General features: G+C 41.7%; 1 protein-coding gene across 1 annotated transcript in view; it reads left to right on the top strand.

Annotated features, from left to right (window-relative positions):
- The first annotated feature begins 4,232 nt into the window (after window positions 1-4,232).
- The window catches only part of LOC145875824 (NLR family CARD domain-containing protein 3), a 32,720-nt gene continuing 14,860 nt past the window's right edge, over window positions 4,233-22,092 (top strand). Inside the window, exons 1-3 of the mRNA XM_082971630.1 lie at window positions 4,233-4,512; window positions 4,918-6,695; window positions 15,403-15,614. Coding sequence (XP_082827756.1) covers window positions 4,233-4,512; window positions 4,918-6,695; window positions 15,403-15,614 — 2,270 coding nt within the window. The remainder of the gene's footprint in view (window positions 4,513-4,917; window positions 6,696-15,402; window positions 15,615-22,092) is intronic.

Here is a 22,092-nt window from a genome sequence, read left to right as displayed (position 1 = left end):
CTATATATCCACCTAGATATCTATTTATCCATTGTTTAGCAGGAATGGAATATTTGTATCTTGTATATCTGACTGTGATATGTGGTTGTCTCACCTAGATATCTAAATATCCACCTAGACATCTATATATCCACCTAGATATCTATATATCCACCTAGACATCTATATATCCACCTAGATATCTATATATCCACCTAGATATCTATTTATCCATTGTTTAGCAGGAATGGAATATTTGTATCCTGTATATCTGACTGTGATATGTGGTTGTCTCACCTAGATATCTAAAGATGAATTCACTTACAGATGCCATGTTAATTCGACCCAGTTTCTCACGTCGGGAAAATAACAGCAAATGTGCATTTTATGTGGAAATTACCCACTTTAAAAGTCTTTATAAAGCCTTGTAGTGGTTTAATCATTTCTTTAAATAATGAGATAATTTACCAACATTTCTGAAAAGTGATATATAGCGTTTTGTAATGAAACTCTTATGTTTCCCCATCTGAGCTCAGAGTAGATGAGAGATGTAATGTTTGTCTCTGTTGTGTTGAAGCCCAATCAAGCAGGAGAGACCAGCCTCCCCTGTACCCAGCTGTGTGTCCATGAAGAGTGACCAGTCTATGAATGAACCTAATCACTTTAGAGAGGGATACTTTTCTACAGAACAGAGGTAAGAAGAACTCATGGGTCATGGTCAGTGAGTTAAACAACACTGTCTCTAGTCATTTCTCCTCTCCCATTTTCCCATTTATTGTTGTTGTTTTCATAATCCATAGGCTTTTCCTTATGTCCATTTTCACAGTCCTAAAACAATATTAAACAAACACAACATTTCCTCCCTGTGTGCGTGTGCGTGTGCGCGCGTCCGGCTACCTGCCGCTCCAAAATAAGATGTAGGCCAATCAGGGGCTATTAGTTAGTGTTCAGGCCTTGTGGGAGGGTTTTGAGTAGTCATTGGGCTAGAAAAAGTCATTACATTAAATAACCTGACTGTTTGGATGTGTCTGTTAGAAAACATTTTTTTTTCTAAGAGATAATGAATAAAATAATGAGTTGTTACTGTGTTAACCACAACCAACATGCTGGATCTCTGTTTAGTTGTCACTGTGTTGACCACAACCAACATGCTGGATCTCTGTTTAGTTGTCACTGTGTTGACCACAACCAACATGCTGGATCTCTGTTTAGTTGTCACTGTGTTAACCACAACCAACATGCTGGATCTCTGTTTAGTTGTCACTGTGTTAACCACAACCAACATGCTGGATCTCTGTTTAGTTGTTACTGTGTTAACCAACATGCTGGATCTCTGTTTAGTTGTCACTGTGTTGACCACAACCAACATGCTGGATCTCTGTTTAGTTGTCACTGTGTTAACCACAACCAACATGCTGGATCTCTGTTTAGTTGTCACTGTGTTAACCACAACCAACATGCTGGATCTCTGTTTAGTTGTTACTGTGTTAACCACAACCAACATGCTGGATCTCTGTTTAGTTGTCACTGTGTTAACCACAACCAACATGCTGGATCTCTGTTTACAGGGGACAGTGCTCTAAAATGAGTCTCTCTGGGGAGAGAGAGGAGGGGGGCCCTGCCTCTAAAATGAGTCTCTCTGGGGAGAGAGAGGAGGGGGGCCCTGCCTCTAAAATGAGTCTCTCTGGGGAGAGAGAGGAGGGGGCCCCTGCCTCTAAAATGCATCTCTCTGGGGGACATGACACCAAAGCTAAGAGGTGAGATAACAATTTTATGAATAATTCATTAAGTTTATTTCCTAAATAAATAGCTATCTTAAGGTGAATGCACTTACTGTAAATCTCTCTGGATAAGAGCATCTGCTAAATCAGGGGTTCTCAATCCGGGGTCTGCGGAGGTACTGCAGGGGTTCTGCAGGAAGCGTGGGGAGTGGTGGTGTATCCAGGGAGAAAACTAATCTAATATTCTGAAATGTCATTGTGGTCTTATGCTCCCATCTATTGGAATTATTTAGCAACTGCAGTAGTGCTGAAAAAATGTGTTATTCCTTACTAAAGTAGTAATTACTGAGAATTACTAGTTAATTTTATCACTTACAATCATAAAATAAGAACTTATACCATAACAAACAATTAAACTGACATAAACCAAAATCACTATATATGTAGTTATTTAATTAATTACCAAATTGAGCCGGTCGGTCACATTTGAGAGTGAGGGAGATATATAGCATTTTGCATAAAAAAACATGATTTCTGTCTCTGAAATGAAACCATCAAGTGATAGATTTTAAACAAATCCTTGTCTGTGAGAGATGTAATAATTAATACATCATTTCTTTAAACAATAAAAGCTCATTTCTGTAAAGTGATATGTTGCGTTTTGGAACTCTTCTTATGTTTCCCATCTGAGATCAGAGTAGATGAGAGATGTAATGTTTGACTCTGTTGTGTTGAAGACCAATCCAGCAGGAGAGACCAGCCTCCCCTGTTCCCAGCTGTGTGTCCATGAAGAGTGACCAGTCGATGGAACCTCCTATAATGTTTAGAGAGGGAGACTTTTCTACTGAACAAAGGTAAGAATAACTCATGGGTCATGGTCAGTGAGTTAAACAACACCGTCTCTAGTCATTTCTCCTCTCCCATTTTCACATTTCTTTTGGTTGTTTTCATAATCCATAGGCTAATCCTTTTATCCATTTTCATAGTCCTAAAACAATATTAAACAAACACAACGTTCCCTCCCTGTGTGTGAGTGTGTGTGTGTGTGTGTGTGTGTGTGTGTGTGTGTGTGTGTGTGTGTGTGTGTGTGTGTGTGTGTGTGTGTTGCGCACTCCCTGGATGAAGAGATATAATCTCTATCCTGATTGTCTAGTCACTTTTACCCCTACCTACATGTACATATTACCTCAATTACCTGGTACCCCTGCACATTGACTCAGTACTGGTACTCCTTATAGCCTCATTATTACCTCAACTACCTGGTACCCCTGCACAATGACTCAGTACTGGTACTCCTTATAGTCTCATTATTACCTCAACTACCTGGTACCCCTGGACATTGACTCAGTACTGGTACTCCTTATAGCCTGATCTCTGAGAGTGAGACAGATATATATTATTACTGTGTTAAACCTAGCAGTACTACTGATTTCTCTGAGAGGCAGATATATATTATTACTGTATTAAACCTAGCAGTACTACTGATTTCTCTGAGAGTGAGGCAGATATATATTATTACTGTGTTAAACCTAGCAGTACTACTGATTTCTCTGAGAGGCAGATATATATTATTACTGTGTTAAACCTAGCAGTACTACTGATTTCTCTGAGAGGCAGATATATATTATTACTGTATTAAACCTAGCAGTACTACTGATTTCTCTGAGAGTGAGGCAGATATATATTATTACTGTGTTAAACCTAGCAGTACTACTGATTTCTCTGAGGCAGATATATATTATTACTGTGTTAAACCTAGCAGTACTACTGATTTCTCTGAGAGGCAGATATATATTATTACTGTATTAAACCTAGCAGTACTACTGATTTCTCTGAGAGGCAGATATATTTTATTACTGTGTTAAACCTAGCAGTACTACTGATTTCTCTGAGAGTGAGGCAGATATATATTATTACTGTGTTAAACCTAGCAGTACTACTGATTTCTCTGAGAGAGAGGCAGACTCTCTGAAATGAAAACATGTGACCAGTCTATGAATCGTCCTATACATTTTAGAGAGGGAGACTTTTCTACTGAACAAAGGTAAGAATAACTCATGGGTCATGGTCAGTGAGTTAAATAACACTGTCTCTAGTCATTTCTCCTCTCCCATTTTCACATTTCTTTTGTTGTTTTCATAATCCATAGGCTAATACTTTAGTCCATTTATATAGTCCTAAAACAATATTAAACAAACACATTGTTCCCTCCACGTGTGTGTGTGTGTGTGTGTGTGTGTGTGTGTGTGTGTGTGTGTGTGTGTGTGTGTGTGTGTGTGTGTGTGTGTGTGTGTGTGTGTGTGTGTGTGTGTGTGTGGTGTGTGTGTGTGTGTGTGTGTGTGTGCTGTAATCTCATGTTTTGTCCACAGAAACCAACAGCAGAGATCAGAGTCAGAGATTCTCAGTGGTCAGTCTTCCCAGAGTCATCAAACAAACCTGGACTCTATATTCAGTGTATGTGGTCCTGTTATGAACATTTGTTTTTGTTGACCTCAAGTAAAGTTGATCTGTCAATTATTCAATAATGTGTTAATGAGAAAGCATTTCTTCTCTTGCTTAACTTATTTACTTGATTTATTTCAGTTGCTTGAAGAGAAAATTATGACATTTGTGAAGAACGAGCTGAAGATGTTCAAGAGGATTCTTAGTCCAGAACTCCCAGAAGGCTATGAGAGTCAGAAGCAGGATAAGGAAGTGGTGGATGCTGAAGATGAGAAGCAGGAGAGCAGTGCCAGAGAGGGGGCTCTGAAGATCACACTGCACGTCCTGAGGAAAATGAACCAGAAGGAGCTCGCTGACACACTGGAGAAATGTAAGATCTGTCTGCCTCTTGTTGAATGCTGTTTTATAACATTTAAAAGCTGTAGCTAAAGTACAGCTAAAGTAGCTGTGTAACTCAATGATATTGTAGCAGCCTTAACACAACACCTAGTGACCTCATCAAGTAGCAGCAGGGATGTATTGTGTTGATTAATTTAGAGAGAGAGACAGAGACAGAGAGAGACAGAGAGAGACAACATTAATAATACCATCAATAATACCAATAATATAATAATCAGTCACACCAGTCTGTAATGCATTATGAAAACATTTACACATTTATACAGTCAGTTAAGAGAATAAATTATTATAATTTAAACTTTATAACAGTCCTACAATACTGTAGGCATTAAAACAGATGTAATATTAATATCCTCTGTGCTATTTCTTCATTCAGATGAGCTTGCTGTGATTTGCCAACGTGAACTCAAATCTAATCTAAAGAAGAAGTTTCAATGTGTATTTGAGGGGATCGCTAAACAAGGAAACCCAACACTTCTCAATAAGATCTACACAGAGCTCTACATCACAGAGGGTGGAACAGGACAGGTCAATAATGAACATGAGCTGAGACAGATTGAGACAACAACCAGGAAACAAGCAAGACCAGAGACTGCAATCAAATGTAACGACATCTTCAAACCCTTAACTGGACAAGACAAACGTATCAGAACTGTGCTGACAAAGGGAGTCGCTGGCATTGGAAAAACAGTCTCTGTGCAGAAGTTCATTCTGGACTGGGCTGAAGGAAAAGCAAATCAGGATGTTCAATTTGTATTTTCATTCCCTTTCCGGGAGCTGAATTTGATGAAAGAGGACAAACACACTTTCATTGAACTTCTCAATAACTTCTCAATGGAAACCAAACAATCAGGAATCACCATCTACAACAAGTACAAAGTTCTGTTCATCTTTGATGGTCTGGATGAGTGCCGACTGCCCCTAGACTTCCAGAAGAACAAGATCTGTTGTGACGTCACAGAGTCAACCTCAGTGGATGTTCTGCTGACAAATCTCATCAAGGGAAATCTGCTTCCCTCTGCTCTCATCTGGATAACTACCCGACCTGCAGCAGCCAATAAGATCCCTTCAGGGTGTGTTGACCAGGTGACAGAGGTACGAGGGTTCAATGACCCACAGAAGGAGGAGTACTTCAGAAAGAGATTCAGTGATGAGGAGCTGGCCAGCAGAATCATCTCACACATAAAGACATCAAGGAGCCTCCACATCATGTGCCACATTCCAGTCTTCTGTTGGATTTCTGCAACAGTCCTCGAACACATGCTGAAACATAAGAGAGAAGAGATGCCCAAGACTCTGACTGAGATGTACACACACCTTGTGGTGTTTCATACCAAACAGAAGAATGAAAAGTATCTTGGGAAAGAAGAGACAGGTCCACACTGGAATAAAGAGAGCATTCTGCCACTGGGAAAACTGGCTTTTCAACAGCTAGAGAAGGGCAATTTGTTTTTCTATGAAAAAGACCTGAAAGAGGCTGGCATTGATGTCAATGAAGCCTCTGTGTACTCAGGATTGTGCACACAGATCTTTAAAGAGGAATGTGTTCTGTACCAAGACAAGGTGTACTGCTTCGTTCATCTGAGCATTCAGGAGTTTCTGGCTGCTGTGTATGTGTTCCTCTCATTCATCAACCAAAATGAGAATCTCATGGACAAACAGCAAACAAAGTCCAGCATCTTTTCTCTGCTGTACAGAGACAAGTCTGTCTACAAGAGTGCTGTGGATAAAGCCTTACAAAGTGAGACAGGAAACCTGGACCTTTTCCTCCGCTTCCTTCTGGGACTCTCACTGGAGTCCAATCAGAAGCACTTACGAGGTCTACTGACAAAGACAAGAAGCACCTCACAGAGCCATGAAGAAACAGTGAACTACATCAAGGAGAAGATCAGGGAGAATCCCTCTCCAGAGAGGAGCATCAATCTGTTCCACTGTCTGAATGAACTGAATGACCATTCTCTAGTGGAGGAGATCCAAAGCTTCCTGAGCTCAGGAAGTCTCTCAGAAGAAGAACTGTCACCTGCACAGTGGTCAGCTCTGGTCTTTGTGTTGCTGACTTCAGAAAAGGAGCTGGATGTGTTTGACCTGAAGAAATACTCCAGATCAGAGGAAAGTCTTCTGAGGCTGCTGCCAGTGGTCAAAGTCTCCAGAGCTGCTCTGTGAGTAAATAAAATGACATCATCTGGAAGAATCATCTGGAGGAAATATTCAGTTTAGAGAAAAATATGTATTATAATATGTATATAATATTATTTTGAATAACATATTGAATCAGATATTCAATCTAGTATAACAATATGACCATACAATTCTAGGAGACGGAAGATGAATCTATATGTTGTTTGAGAGAATAAACCTAATGCATCTACCGTTGTCCTTCAACACTACTGGTGTTAACTAAACAGTGTGTTTGTGAAGTCATGATGATCTCTTTGCAGGCTGTCAGGCTGTGGAGTCACAGAGGAAGGCTGTGCTTCTCTGGTCTCAGCTCTGGAGTCAAACCCCTCACACCTGAGAGAGCTGGACCTGAGTAACAATGACCTGAAGGATTCAGGAGTGGAGCTGCTCTCTGCTGGACTGGAGGATCAACACTGCAGACTGAAGACTCTGAGGTCAGTATTCCTTTCGTTGGTCAACAAGTGGTAACTGTTCACCAGATCCACATGTGTTTACCAGACACACATAGTCCACACCATATGTGTTTGGACAGTGAAGCTTACAGTTTTAAATGTGGTGCTATGCTCCAGCATTTTGGATTTGAGATGTTTCATATTAGGTGACCTTACATAATGTCACCTTTTATTTGAGGGTATTTTCATGCATATCTGTTTTACCGTTTAGAAATTAAAGGACTTTCTGTACGTAGTTCTCCCATTTGAATAAGTCTTAATTATTTGGACAAATTCACTTATATTGTATTAAAGTAGTCATAAGTTTAGTAGTTGTACCATATTCCATGCCTGCAGTGATTACATCAAGCTTGTGATTCTACAAACTTGTTGAATTCATTTTTCAGTTTGTTTTGGTTGTGTTTTGGATGATGTTTTTCCTAATAGAAACTGAATGGTGAATAATGTCCTGTCATTTTGGAGTCACTTCACTTGTATTGTCAGTAAGAATAGAAGATGTTTCTGAACACTTCTACATTCATGTGGATGCTACCATGATTATGAATAATCATGAATGAATCGTTAATGATGATGAATGAGAAATTTACAGAGGCACAAAGATCAGACCCCCTCTGTTATTGGTGTTATTCTGTATACTTCTGGCCCTTCTTTGGACACTGTGTTAACTAACCTCCAGACGAGCTTCAATGCCATACACCTCTCCTTCCGTGGCCTCCAACTGCTCTTAACTACAAGTAAAACTAAATGCATGCTCTTCAACCGATCGCTGCCTGCACCTGCCCGCCCGTCCAGCATCACTACTCTGGATGCTTCTGACTTAGAATATGTGGACACCTACAAATACCTAGGTGTCTGGTTAGACTGTAAACTCTCCTTCCAGACTCACTATAAGCATCTCCAATCCAAAGTTAAATCTAGAATTGGCTTCCTATTTCGCAACATAGCATCCTTCACTCATGCTGCCAAACATACCCTTATAAAACTGACCATCCTACCGATCCTCGACTTCGGCGATGTCATTTACAAAATAGCCTCCAATACCCTACTCAATACATTGAATGCAGTCTATCACAGTGCCATCCGTTTTGTCACCAAATCCCCATATACAGTACTACCCACCACTGCAACCTGTACGCTCTCGTTGTCTGGCCCTCGCTTCATACTCGTCGCCAAACCCACTGGCTCCAGGTCATCTACAAGACCCTGCTAGGTAAAGTCCCCCCTTATCTCCGCTCACTGGTCACCATAGCAGCACCCACCTGTAGCACGCGCTCCAGCAGGTATATCTCCCTGGTCACCCCCAAAGCCAATTCCTCCTTCGGCCGCCTCTTCTTCCAGTTCTCTGCTGCCAATGACTGGAACGAACTACAAAAATCTCTAAAACTGGAAACACTTATCTCCCTCACTAGCTTTAAGCACCAGCTGTCAGAGCAGCTCACAGATTACTGCACCTGTACATAGCCCATCTATAATTTAGCCCAACTACCTCTTCCCCTACTGTATTTATTTATTTAGCTCCTTTGCTCCCCATTATTTCTACTTTGCACTTTCTTCCACTGCATATCTACCATTCCAGTGTTTTACTTGCTATATTGGATTTACTTTGCCACCATGGCCTTTTTTTGCCTTTACCTCCCTTATTTCACTTCATTTGCTCACATTGTATATAGACTTATTTTTCTACTGTATTATTGACTGTATGTTTGTGTAATACCCTTGTTTGAACCAAGTATTGAGTTTATTTGTTATAATTAATTGGTATTATATTTAAAAGATGATTGAATTGCTCCTAAACTGTAATGTTGTTAATGCATTATGCTTTTTGAAGAAATATTTATTTAATGTATAAGTGAATACATTTACATTTACATTTTAGTCATTTAGCAGACGCTCTTATCCAGAGCGACTTACAAATTGGTGCATTCACCTATAATATCCAGTGGAACAACCACTTTACAATCGTGCATCTAAATCTTTTAAGGGGGGGGTTAGAAGGATTACTTTATCCTATCCCAGGTATTCCTTGAAGAGGTGGGGTTTCAGGTGTCTCCGGAAGGTGGTGATTGACTCCGCTGTCCTGGCGTCGTGAGGGAGCTTGTTCCACCATTGGGGTGCCAGAGCAGCGAACAGTTTTGACTGGGCTGAGCGGGAACTGTGCTTCCTCAGAGGTAGGGAGGCGAGCAGGCCAGAGGTGGATGAACGGAGTGCCCTTGTTTGGGTGTAGGGCCTGATCAGAGCCTGAAGGTACGGAGGTGCCGTTCCCATCACAGCTCCGTAGGCAAGCACCATGGTCTTGTAGCGGATGCGAGCTTCGACTGGAAGCCAGTGGAGAGAGCGGAGGAGCGGGGTGACGTGAGAGAACTTGGGAAGGTTGAACACCAGACGGGCTGCGGCGTTCTGGATGAGTTGTAGGGGTTTAATGGCACAGGCAGGGAGCCCAGCCAACAGCGAGTTGCAGTAATCCAGACGGGAGATGACAAGTGCCTGGATTAGGACCTGCGCCGCTTCCTGTGTGAGGCAGGGTCGTACTCTGCGAATGTTGTAGAGCATGAACCTACAGGATCGGGTCACCGCCTTGATGTTGGTGGAGAACGACAGGGTGTATGCACTCACTACTGTAAGTCGCTCTGGATAAGAGCGTCTGCTAAATGACTAAAATGTAAATGTAAAAAATGTTGTCCAGGGTCACGCCAAGGCTCTTAGCACTCTGGGAGGAGGACACAAGGGAGTTGTCAACCGTGATGGCGAGATCATGGAACGGGCAGTCCTTCCCCGGGAGGAAGAGCAGCTCCGTCTTGCCGAGGTTCAGCTTGAGGTGGTGATCCGTCATCCACACTGATATGTCTGCCAGACATGCAGAGATGCGATTCGCCACCTGGTTGTCAGAAGGGGGAAAGGAGAAGATTAATTGTGTGTCATCTGCATAGCAATGATATGAGAGACCATGTGAGGATATGACAGAGCCAAGTGACTTGGTTTATAGCGAGAATAGGAGTGGGCCAAGAACAGAGCCCTGGGGGACACCAGTGGTGAGAGCACGTGGTGCGGAGACAGATTCTCGCCACGCCACCTGGTAGGAGCGACCTGTCAGGTAGGACGCAATCCAAGCGTGCGCGGTGCCGGAGATGCCCAGCTCGGAGAGGGTGGAGAGGAGGATCTGATGGTTCACGGTATCAAAGGCAGCAGATAGGTCTAGAAGGATGAGAGCAGAGGAGAGAGAGTTAGCTTTAGCAGTGCGGAGAGCCTCCGTGACACAGAGAAGAGCAGTCTCAGTTGAATGCCCAGTCTTGAAACCTGACTGATTAGGATCAAGAAGGTCATTCTGAGAGAGATAGCAAGAGAGCTGGCCAAGCACGGCGCGTTCAAGAGTTTTGGAGAGAAAGGAAAAAAGGGATACTGGCCTGTAGTTGTTGACATCGGAGGGATCGAGTGTAGGTTTTTTCAGAAGGGGTGCAACTCTCGCTCTCTTGAAGACGGAAGGGACGTAGCCAGCGGTCAAGGATGCGTTGATGAGCGAGGTGAGGTAGGGGAGAAGGTCTCCGGAAATGGTCTGGAGAAGAGAGGAGGGGATAGGGTCAAGTGGGCAGGTTGTTGGGCGGCCGGCCGTCACAAGACGCGAGATTTCATCTGGAGAGAGAGGGGAGAAAGAGGTCAAAGCACAGGGTAGGGCAGTGTGAGCAGGACCAGCAGTGTCGTTTGACTTAGCAAACGAGGATCGGATGTCGTCAACCTTCTTTTCAAAATGGTTGACGAAGTCATCCGCAGAGAGGGAGGAGGGGGGGGGGAGGGGGAGGAGGATTCAGGAGGGAGGAGAAGGTAGCAAAGAGCTTCCTAGGGTTAGAGGCAGATGCTTGGAGTTTAGAGTGGTAGAAAGTGGCTTTAGCAGCAGAGACAGAAGAGGAAAATGTAGAGAGGAGGGAGTGAAAGGATGCCAGGTCCGCAGGGAGGCGAGTTTTCCTCCATTTCCGCTCGGCTGCCCGGAGCCCTGTTCTGTGAGCTCGCAGTGAGTCGTCGAGCCACGGAGCAGGAGGGGAGGACCGAGCCGGCCTGGAGGATAGGGGACAGAGGAAATCAAAGGATGCAGAGAGGGAGGAGAGGAGGGTTGAGGAGGCAGAATCAGGAGATAGGTTGGAGAAGGTTTGAGCAGAGGGAAGAGATGATAGGATGGAAGAGGAGAGAGTAGCGGGAGAGAGAGAGCGAAGGTTGGGACGGCGCAATACCATCCGAGTAGGGGGAGAGTGAGAAGTGTTGGATGAGAGCGAGAGGGAAAAGGATACAAGGTAGTGGTCGGAGACTTGGAGGGGAGTTGCAATGAGATTAGTGGAAGAACAGCATCTAGTAAAGATGAGGTCAAGCGTATTGCCTGCCTTGTGAGTAGGGGGGGAAGGTGAGAGGGTGAGGTCGAAAGAGGAGAGGAGTGGAAAGAAGGAGGCAGAGAGGAATGAGTCGAAGGTAGACGTGGGGAGGTTAAAGTCACCCAGAACTGTGAGAGGTGAGCCATCCTCAGGAAAGGAACTTATCAAGGCGTCAAGCTCATTGATGAACTCTCCAAGGGAACCTGGAGGGCGATAAATGATAAGGATGTTAAGCTTGAAAGGGCTGGTAACTGTGACAGCATGGAATTCAAATGAGGAGATAGACAGATGGGTCAGGGGAGAAAGAGAGAATGTCCACTTGGGAGAGATGAGGATTCCAGTGCCACCACCCCGCTGGCTCGATGCTCTAGGGGTATGCGAGAACACGTAGTCAGACGAGGAGAGAGCAGTAGGAGTAGCAGTGTTATCTGTGGTGATCCATGTTTCCGTCAGCGCCAGGAAGTCTAGGGACTGGAGGGTAGCATAGGCTGAGATGAACTCAGCCTTGTTGGCCGCAGACCGGCAGTTCCAGAGGCTGCCGGAGACCTGGAACTCCACGTGGGTCGTGCGCGCTGGGACCACCAGGTTAGAGCGGCAGCGGCCACGCGGTGTGGAGCGTTTGTATGGCCTGTGCAGAGGAGAGAGAACAGGGATAGGCAGACACATAGTAGACAAGCTACAGAAGAGGCTACGCTAATGCAAATGAGATTGGAGTGACAAGTGGACTACACGTCTCGAATGTTCAGGAAGTTAAGCTTACGTTGCAAAAATGTTATTGACTAAAATGATACAGTACTGCTGGCTGGTGGAGTAGGCTAGCTAGCAGTGGCTGCGTTGTTGACTTTGAACGTGTAGCTGGCTAGGTAACCTCGGTAGTTTCAGTACTACACCTTGTCATGATACAAAGCAACTTTGTAGCTAGCTAGCTAACATAACACTAATCAAGACGTTCCTTGTAGTGTATTTAGTTTCAACAATGCTGCTCGTCGGTAATAGTTGGCTAGGTTAGGAAAAATGGCGTCGCGGGGGACGGAAATAGCTGGCTAGCTAACCTCGATGGCTGGCTAGCTAACAATTATCAATTAACAATTATCAAGCTATGACAAAGACAACTAGGTAGCTAGCTAGGTAACACTGCACTAGTCAAATCGTTCCGTTGTGAAGTATTAGTAACTACAGCGCTGCTAGTCGGTAACGGATGGCTATCTGGCAGTGGGTTAATGATGACTAGGTGTGTTGAGTAAGTCTGGCGCCGCGTCGCGGCTGGCTAGCACACCTCCATAATACTCAAACTCAAACTACACAATTATCTTAGATACAGAGACAGCACAGACAACTATGTAGCTGGCTAACTAACACTAACACCACACTAATCAAGTCGTTGCGTTGTAATGTAATAGTTTCTGCGGTGCTGCTAGTCGGTAGAAGTTGGCCAGCTAACAGTGATGACTAGCTAGTTAGCAGCTAGCAGTGTTGACTACGTTAGGAGGACGAAGATAGCTAGCCTCGATAATTACTCAGTTACTCTAAACTACACAATTATCTTTGATACAAAGACGGCTATGTAGCTAGCTAAGAAGAATTGCTCAGATCAAACAAATCAAGCCGTTGTAATGTAGCGAAGTGGAATATTACCTGTGGAGCGAAGCGTGGTGCGACTGCTCGCTCCAAACCGGAAGTTGATGAATAGTTTGTTTTACTTTGAAGTTTACGTTTTGACCAATAAGGTCGCTTGTTAAGTTGTGGCCAATGGGAGTTGACCTGGTTAACGGGAGGGAAAAAGACGTTGATGAAAGGATGGACGTTTTACCTCAGGACGGTTGGTGAAGAAAAATTATAAAAGAAGACGACAGAACTACAACAAAACCCATAGCTACTAAGACATGAAGGGAAATACATGTTTTATTTAATAAAAGAGTTGTTATAATTTTGTTAAAACTTAGTAAAGACTGAAGCTACCGTCTCGTCGTGGAGGTATTAGCCAGCCTAGAGGTTAGCCTAGCATCGTGTGACACCGGGAGATAATTGCTTGGGAAGCTTAACGAGTTCGTGTTGCCATGGGGATATCGGTTACTAAGGAGTACTGTCTGCATGGGTAGCTGTGCTGCCTTGGACTTTGTGAGGAAACCTGCATGGAACTGCCATACTTCGCTGAGGGAATATCTACCAAGTCGTGAGTAACCACAATGTGAGGTGCTTAATTTGGACACGGGTTGTGCACGACTCATTGGGGTTTATTATTATTATTTTTTTCTTTTGATGTTGTGTCTGAACATGTATTTGTGTTTGAAAATGTTTTAATACACATATGGAACATTATGTATGTTGCCTTGGTGGAGTCATTAATTGTTTTAATTTAATGCATGGGATGGTTTATCCTGATTCAATAACAGAAACCTATAATCATTTCATCTGAAGTTAATACCCTATTGTCATAACCCTAGATAGTTTACAATAGGAATTCTTATTGGAGATGTCCTTCTCACCTAACATCCCATGCTGCTGAGATACTCTACATATGTTAATGTTGTGAGAGTCATATTCAAGCCTGGTGAGAGGGTTACATTTGTTTAACTCCATGTGTTACTCTGTGTTGTTATATGTGTCGAACTGCTTTGCTTTAACTTGGCCAGGTCGTAATTGTAAATGAGAACTTGTTCTCAACTTGCCTACCTGGTTAAATAAAGGTGAAATAAATAAATAAATTGGTAATGATGAGAGGGTAGCATGTTTTGTTGTAGCCTCTGTTATTGGTAATGGTGAGAGGTTAGCATGTTTTGTTGTATCCTCTGTTATTGGTAATGGTGAGAGGTTAGCATGTTTTGTTGTAGCCACTGTTATTGGTAATGGTGAGAGGTTAGCATGTTTTGTTGTAGCCTCTGTTATTGGTAATGGTGAGAGGTTAGCATGTTTTGTTGTAGCCTCTGTTATTGGTAATGGTGAGAGGTTAGCATGTTTTGTTGTAGCCTCTGTTATTGGTAATGGTGAGAGGTTAGCATGTTTAGTTGTAGCCTCTGTTATTGGTAATGGTGAGAGGTTAGCATGTTTTGTTGTATCCTCTGTTATTGGTAATGGTGAGAGGTTAGCATGTTTTGTTGTAGCCTCTGTAACTCTCTCACTCATTATTATTCATGATCTTTCTCAATCATGGCAGTCACAGGGTTGATGTAGTCATTGCAGTCAAAGAATATGGGACCAAATACTAAACTTTTGACTAATTTAATACACTATGAGTGAATTGGTCAGAAAACATATGACTTCTTTAAATAGGGGGACTAGATGCATAAAGTGCTTTCATTTTTCTAAATGGTGAATCAGATATGTATGAAAATATCCTCAAATAAAAGGTGACATTATATACTGTCACCTCATATGAAACATTTGATCTGAAATCCAAAATGTTGGAGTATAGAGCCACATTTAAAATGTTATCTTCACTGTCAAAATAGATATGGTGTGGACTGTATACTCAATACAATCTAAATCTGATACCTCACTGTCTGTCTTTTGACTGATACTGCTTTTAAACTGGTCTGGTCAGTCTACTCAAATATTTGTACTATACATGTTTCTATCTGCAGGCAAAACTTTGATAATTTGTAATTTATAATATGATACTTTAATGTATGAGTAGATATGGCAGGTTTCAGGACACTGATGTATCTGAATATTTTGAAGAAATATACTGCCACTATTTTCACCAGCCAAAGAATAGCAGTGTGGTTTTAATATGATTTGACTCTTTGCAGGCTGTCAGGCTGTCTAGTCACAGAGGAAGGCTGTGCTTCTCTGGTCTCAGCTCTGAGGTCAAACCCAACACATTATTTGTAAACGGGTAACAGCGTAAACAGAGAAAGCTAAGCGTGTCATTTTAATACAAAATGTCTGTCATTGTATTTCTTCTGTGTTGGCAGACTCACTGGCTGTAAACTCACAGACACATCCTGTAAAGTGTTGGCCTCAGTTCTCAGTTCAAACCCCTCACACCTGAGAGAGCTGGACCTGAGTAACAATGACCTGAAGGATTCAGGAGTGAAGCTGCTCTCTGCTGGACTGGAGGATCCCCACTGCAGACTGGAGACTCTGAGGTCAGTATTCCTGTAGTTGGTCAACAAGTGTTTCGTTGTACCCTCTGTTATTGGTAATGGTGAGAGGTTAGCTTGTTTTGTTGTAGCCTCTGTTATTGGTAATGGTGAGAGGTTAGCTTGTTTTGTTGTAGCCTCTGTTATTGGTAATGGTGAGAGGTTAGCTTGTTTTGTTGTAGCCTCTGTTATTGGTAATGGTGAGAGGTTAGCTTGTTTTGTTGTAGCCTCTGTTATTGGTAATGGTGAGAGGTTAGCATGTGTTGTTGTAGCCTCTGTTATTGGTAATGGTGAGAGGTTAGCATGTTTTGTTGTAGCCTCTGTTATTGGTAATGGTGAGAGGTTAGCATGTTTTGTTGTATCCTCTGTTATTGGTAATGGTGAGAGGTTAGCATGTTTTGTTGTAGCCTCTGTTATTGGTAATGGTGAGAGGTTAGCATGTTTTGTTGTAGCCTCTATTGGTAATGGTGAGAGGTTAGCATGTTTTGTTGAATCCTCTGTTATTGGTAATGGTGAGAGGTTAGCATGTTTTGTTGTAGCCTCTGTTATTGGTAATGGTGAGAGGTTAGCATGTTTTGTTGTATCCTCTGTTATTGGTAATGGTGAGAGGTTAGCATGTTTTGTTGTAGCCTCTGTTATTGGTAATGGTGAGAGGTTAGCATGTTTTGTTGTAGTCTCTGTATTGGTAATGGTGAGAGGTTAGCATGTTTTGTTGTAGCCTATGTTATTGGTAATGGTGAGAGGTTAGCATGTTTAGTTGTAGCCTCTGTTATTGGTAATGGTGAGAGGTTAGCATGTTTTGTTGTATCCTCTGTTATTGGTAATGGTGAGAGGTTAGCATGTTTTGTTGTAGCCTCTGTTATTGGTAATGGTGAGAGGTTAGCATGTTTTGTTGTATCCTCTGTTATTGGTAATGGTGAGAGGTTAGCATGTTTTGTTGTAGCCACTGTTATTGGTAATGGTGAGAGGTTAGCATGTTTTGTTGTAGCCTCTGTTATTGGTAATGGTGAGAGGTTAGCATGTTTTGTTGTAGCCTCTGTTATTGGTAATGGTGAGAGGTTAGCATGTTTTGTTGTAGCCTCTGTTATTGGTAATGGTGAGAGGTTAGCATGTTTAGTTGTAGCCTCTGTTATTGGTAATGGTGAGAGGTTAGCATGTTTTGTTGTATCCTCTGTTATTGGTAATGGTGAGAGGTTAGCATGTTTTGTTGTAGCCTCTGTAACTCTCTCACTCATTATTATTCATGATCTTTCTCAATCATGGCAGTCACAGGGTTGATGTAGTCATTGCAGTCAAAGAATATGGGACCAAATACTAAACTTTTGACTAATTTAATACACTATGAGTGAATTGGTCAGAAAACATATGACTTCTTTAAATAGGGGGACTAGATGCATAAAGTGCTTTCATTTTTCTAAATGGTGAATCAGATATGTATGAAAATATCCTCAAATAAAAGGTGACATTATATACTGTCACCTCATATGAAACATTTGATCTGAAATCCAAAATGTTGGAGTATAGAGCCACATTTAAAATGTTATCTTCACTGTCAAAATAGATATGGTGTGGACTGTATACTCAATACAATCTAAATCTGATACCTCACTGTCTGTCTTTTGACTGATACTGCTTTTAAACTGGTCTGGTCAGTCTACTCAAATATTTGTACTATACATGTTTCTATCTGCAGGCAAAACTTTGATAATTTGTAATTTATAATATGATACTTTAATGTATGAGTAGATATGGCAGGTTTCAGGACACTGATGTATCTGAATATTTTGAAGAAATATACTGCCACTATTTTCACCAGCCAAAGAATAGCAGTGTGGTTTTAATATGATTTGACTCTTTGCAGGCTGTCAGGCTGTCTAGTCACAGAGGAAGGCTGTGCTTCTCTGGTCTCAGCTCTGAGGTCAAACCCAACACATTATTTGTAAACGGGTAACAGCGTAAACAGAGAAAGCTAAGCGTATCATTTTAATACAAAATGTCTGTCATTGTATTTCTTCTGTGTTGGCAGACTCACTGGCTGTAAACTCACAGACACATCCTGTAAAGTGTTGGCCTCAGTTCTCAGTTCAAACCACTCACACCTGAGAGAGCTGGACCTGAGTAACAATGACCTGAAGGATTCAGGAGTGGAGCTGCTCTCTGCTGGACTGGAGGATCCCCACTGCAGACTGGAGACTTTGAGGTTAGTATTCCTGTAGTTGGTCAACAAGTGTTTCGTTGTACCCTCTGTTATTGGTAATGGTGAGAGGTTAGCATGTTTTGTTGTAGCCTCTGTTATTGGTAATGGTGAGAGGTTAGCTTGTTTTGTTGTAGCCTCTGTTATTGGTAATGGTGAGAGGTTAGCTTGTTTTGTTGTAGCCTCTGTTATTGGTAATGGTGAGAGGTTAGCATGTGTTGTTGTAGCCTCTGTTATTGGTAATGGTGAGAGGTTAGCATGTTTTGTTGTAGCCTCTGTTATTGGTAATGGTGAGAGGTTAGCATGTTTTGTTGTATCCTCTGTTATTGGTAATGGTGAGAGGTTAGCATGTTTTGTTGTAGCCTCTGTTATTGGTAATGGTGAGAGGTTAGCATGTTTTGTTGTAGCCTCTATTGGTAATGGTGAGAGGTTAGCATGTTTTGTTGAATCCTCTGTTATTGGTAATGGTGAGAGGTTAGCATGTTTTGTTGTAGCCTCTGTTATTGGTAATGGTGAGAGGTTAGCATGTTTTGTTGTATCCTCTGTTATTGGTAATAGTGAGAGGTTAGCATGTTTTGTTGTAGCCTCTGTTATTGGTAATGGTGAGAGGTTAGCATGTTTTGTTGTAGCCTCTGTTATTGGTAATGGTGAGAGGTTAGCATGTGTTGTTGTAGCCTCTGTTATTGGTAATGGTGAGAGGTTAGCATGTGTTGTTGTAGCCTCTGTTATTGGTAATGGTGAGAGGTTAGCATGTTTTGTTGTAGCCTCTGTTATTGGTAATGGTGAGAGGTTAGCATGTTTTGTTGTAGCCTCTGTTATTGGTAATGGTGAGAGGTTAGCATGTTTTGTTGTAGCCTCTGTTATTGGTAATGGTGAGAGGTTAGCTTGTTTTGTTGTAGCCTCTGTTATTGGTAATGGTGAGAGGTTAGCATGTTTTGTTGTATCCTCTGTTATTGGTAATGGTGAGAGGTTAGCATGTTTTGTTGTAGTCTCTGTTATTGGTAATGGTGAGAGGTTAGCATGTTTTGTTGTAGCCTCTGTTATTGGTAATGGTGAGAGGTTAGCATGTTTTGTTGTAGTCTCTGTTATTGGTAATGGTGAGAGGTTAGCTTGTTTTGTTGTAGCCTCTGTTATTGGTAATGGTGAGAGGTTAGCATGTTTTGTTGTATCCTCTGTTATTGGTAATGGTGAGAGGTTAGCATGTTTTGTTGTAGCCTCTGTTATTGGTAATGGTGAGAGGTTAGCATGTTTTGTTGTAGCCTCTGTTATTGGTAATGGTGAGAGGTTAGCATGTGTTGTTGTAGCCTCTGTTATTGGTAATGGTGAGAGGTTAGCATGTGTTGTTGTAGCCTCTGTTATTGGTAATGGTGAGAGGTTAGCATGTTTTGTTGTAGCCTCTGTTATTGGTAATGGTGAGAGGTTAGCATGTTTTGTTGTAGCCTCTGTTATTGGTAATGGTGAGAGGTTAGCATGTTTTGTTGTAGCCTCTGTTATTGGTAATGGTGAGAGGTTAGCTTGTTTTGTTGTAGCCTCTGTTATTGGTAATGGTGAGAGGTTAGCATGTTTTGTTGTATCCTCTGTTATTGGTAATGGTGAGAGGTTAGCATGTTTTGTTGTAGTCTCTGTTATTGGTAATGGTGAGAGGTTAGCATGTTTTGTTGTAGCCTCTGTTATTGGTAATGGTGAGAGGTTAGCATGTTTTGTTGTAGTCTCTGTTATTGGTAATGGTAAGAGGTTAGCTTGTTTTGTTGTAGCCTCTGTTATTGGTAATGGTGAGAGGTTAGCATGTTTTGTTGTAGCCTCTGTTATTGGTAATGGTAAGAGGTTAGCATGTTTTGTTGTAGCCTCTGTTATTGGCAATGGTGAGAGGTTAGCATGTTTTGTTGTATCCTCTGTTATTAGTAATGGTGAGAGGTTAGCATGTTTTGTTGTATTCTCTGTTATTGGTAATGGTGAGAGGTTAGCATGTTTTGTTGTATCCTCTGTTATTGGTAAGGGTGAGAGGTTAGCATGTTTTGTTGTATCCTCTGTTATTGGTAATGGTGAGAGGTTAGCATGTTTTGTTGTAGCCTCTGTTATTGGTAATGGTGAGAGGTTAGCTTGATGTAGTCGTTGCAGTCAAAGAATATGGGACCAAACACTAAACTTTTGACTAATTTAATACACTATGAGTGAATTGGTCAGGAAACATATGACTTCTTTAACCTCTCTAGGCCAGGTGGCACCAAATCGTCCCACCTACGTAACAGCCAGTGTAATCCTGTGGCGCGTTATTCAAAAACCTCAAAAATGCAAAAACTTCAATTTCTCAAACATATGACTATTTTACACCATTTTAAAGACAAGACTCTCGTTAATCTAACCACACTGTCCGATTTCAAAAAGGCTTTACAACGAAAGCAAAACATTAGATTATGTCAGCAGAGTACCCAGCCAGAAATAATCAGACACCCATTTTTCAAGCTAGCATATAATGTCACATAAACCCAAACCACAGCTAAATGCAGCACTAACCTTTGATGATCTTCATCAGATGACAAACCTAGGACATTATGTTATACAATACATGCATGTTTTGTTCAATCAAGTTCATATTTATATCAAAAAACAGCTTTTTACATTAGCATGTGACTAGCATGGGACTAGCATTCCCACCGAACACTGCCGGTGAACTTACTAAATTACTCACGATAAACGTTCACAAAAAGCACAACAATTATTTTAAGAATTATAGATACACAACTCCTCTATGCACTCGATATGTCCAATTTTAAAATAGCTTTTCGGTGAAAGCACATTTTGCAATATTCTCAGTAGATAGCCCGGCATCACAGGGCTAGCTATTTAGACACCCAGCAAGTTTAGCACTCACCAAAGTCAGATTTACTATAAGAAAAATGTTATTACCTTTGCTGTCTTCGTCAGAATGCACTCCCAGGACTTCTACTTCAATAACAAATGTTGGTTTGGTTCAAAATAATCCATAGTTATATCCAAACAGCGGCGTTTTGTTCGTGCGTTCAAGACACTATCCGAAAGGGTAAAGAAGGGTGACGAGCATGGCGCAATTCGTGACAAAAAAATTCTAAATATTCCATTACCGTACTTCGAAGCATGTCAACCGCTGTTTAAAATCAATTTTTTATGCCATTTTTCTCATAAGAAAGCGATAATATTCCGACCGGGAATCTGCGTTTAGATAAAAAGAAGAAAGAAAATAAAGCATGGGGTCGACTCGGGCACGCGCCTAAGCCCATTGTCCTCTGATCGGCCATTTGCCAAAAGCGATAATGTGTTTCAGCCAGAGGCTGCATCGATATCGTTCAGCTTTTTCCCAGGCTCTGAGAGCGTATGGGAGCCGTAGGAAGTGTCACGTTAGAGCAAAGATCCTCAGTCTTCAATAAAAAGAGCCAAGATGAAACACAACTTGTCAGACAGGCCACTTCCTGCATGGAATCTTCTCAGGTTTTGGCCTGCCATTTGAGTTCTGTTATACACAGACACCATTCAAACAGTTTTAGAAACTTTAGGGTGTTTTCTATCCAAAGCCAATAATTATATGCATATTCTAGTTACTGGGCAGGAGTAGTAACCAGATTAAATCGGGTTACGTTTTTATCCGGCCGTGTCAATACTGCCCCATAGCCCTAACAGGTATAGGGGGACTAGATAGATAAAGTGCTTTTATTTTTCTAAATGGTGAAACAGATATGTATGAAAATATCCTCATATAAAAGGTGACATTATATACTGTCACCTCATATGAAACATTTGATCTGAAATCCAAAATGTTGGAGTTTAGAGCCACATTTAACCTCTATGGGCAAGCGTCCCACCCCTGGTACACCCTATCAACAACAGGTGAAATATCAAGAGCGCCAAATTTGAAAACAATTAAATGTCATAATTCAAATTTCTCAAACATACAACTATCTTACACCCTTTGAAAGATAAACATCTCCTTAATCTTACCACGTTGTCCGATTTCAAAAAGGCTTTACGGCGAAAGCATAAAGTTAAATTATGTTAGGAGAGTACATTGAAAATAGCTGTGTGTAATGTTTTGTCACTTCAAAGACAGGCGTCACCAAAAGCAGAAAACCAGCTAAAATTATGCACTAACGTTTGACAATCTCCATCAGATGACACTCCTAGGACATTATGTTAGACAATACATGCATTTTTTGTTCTATCATGTTCATATTTATATCCAAAAACAGCGTTTTACTATGGCGTTGATGTTGAGGAAATCTTTTCCCTCCAATAACCGCCAGTCAATCAGCACAACAA

Source organism: Salmo salar, unplaced genomic scaffold (assembly GCF_965601325.2).
Source record: "Salmo salar unplaced genomic scaffold, fSalSal1 ptg000360l, whole genome shotgun sequence".
Classification (NCBI taxonomy): domain Eukaryota; kingdom Metazoa; phylum Chordata; class Actinopteri; order Salmoniformes; family Salmonidae; genus Salmo; species Salmo salar.
This window is presented reverse-complemented; position numbering and strand designations above follow the sequence as displayed.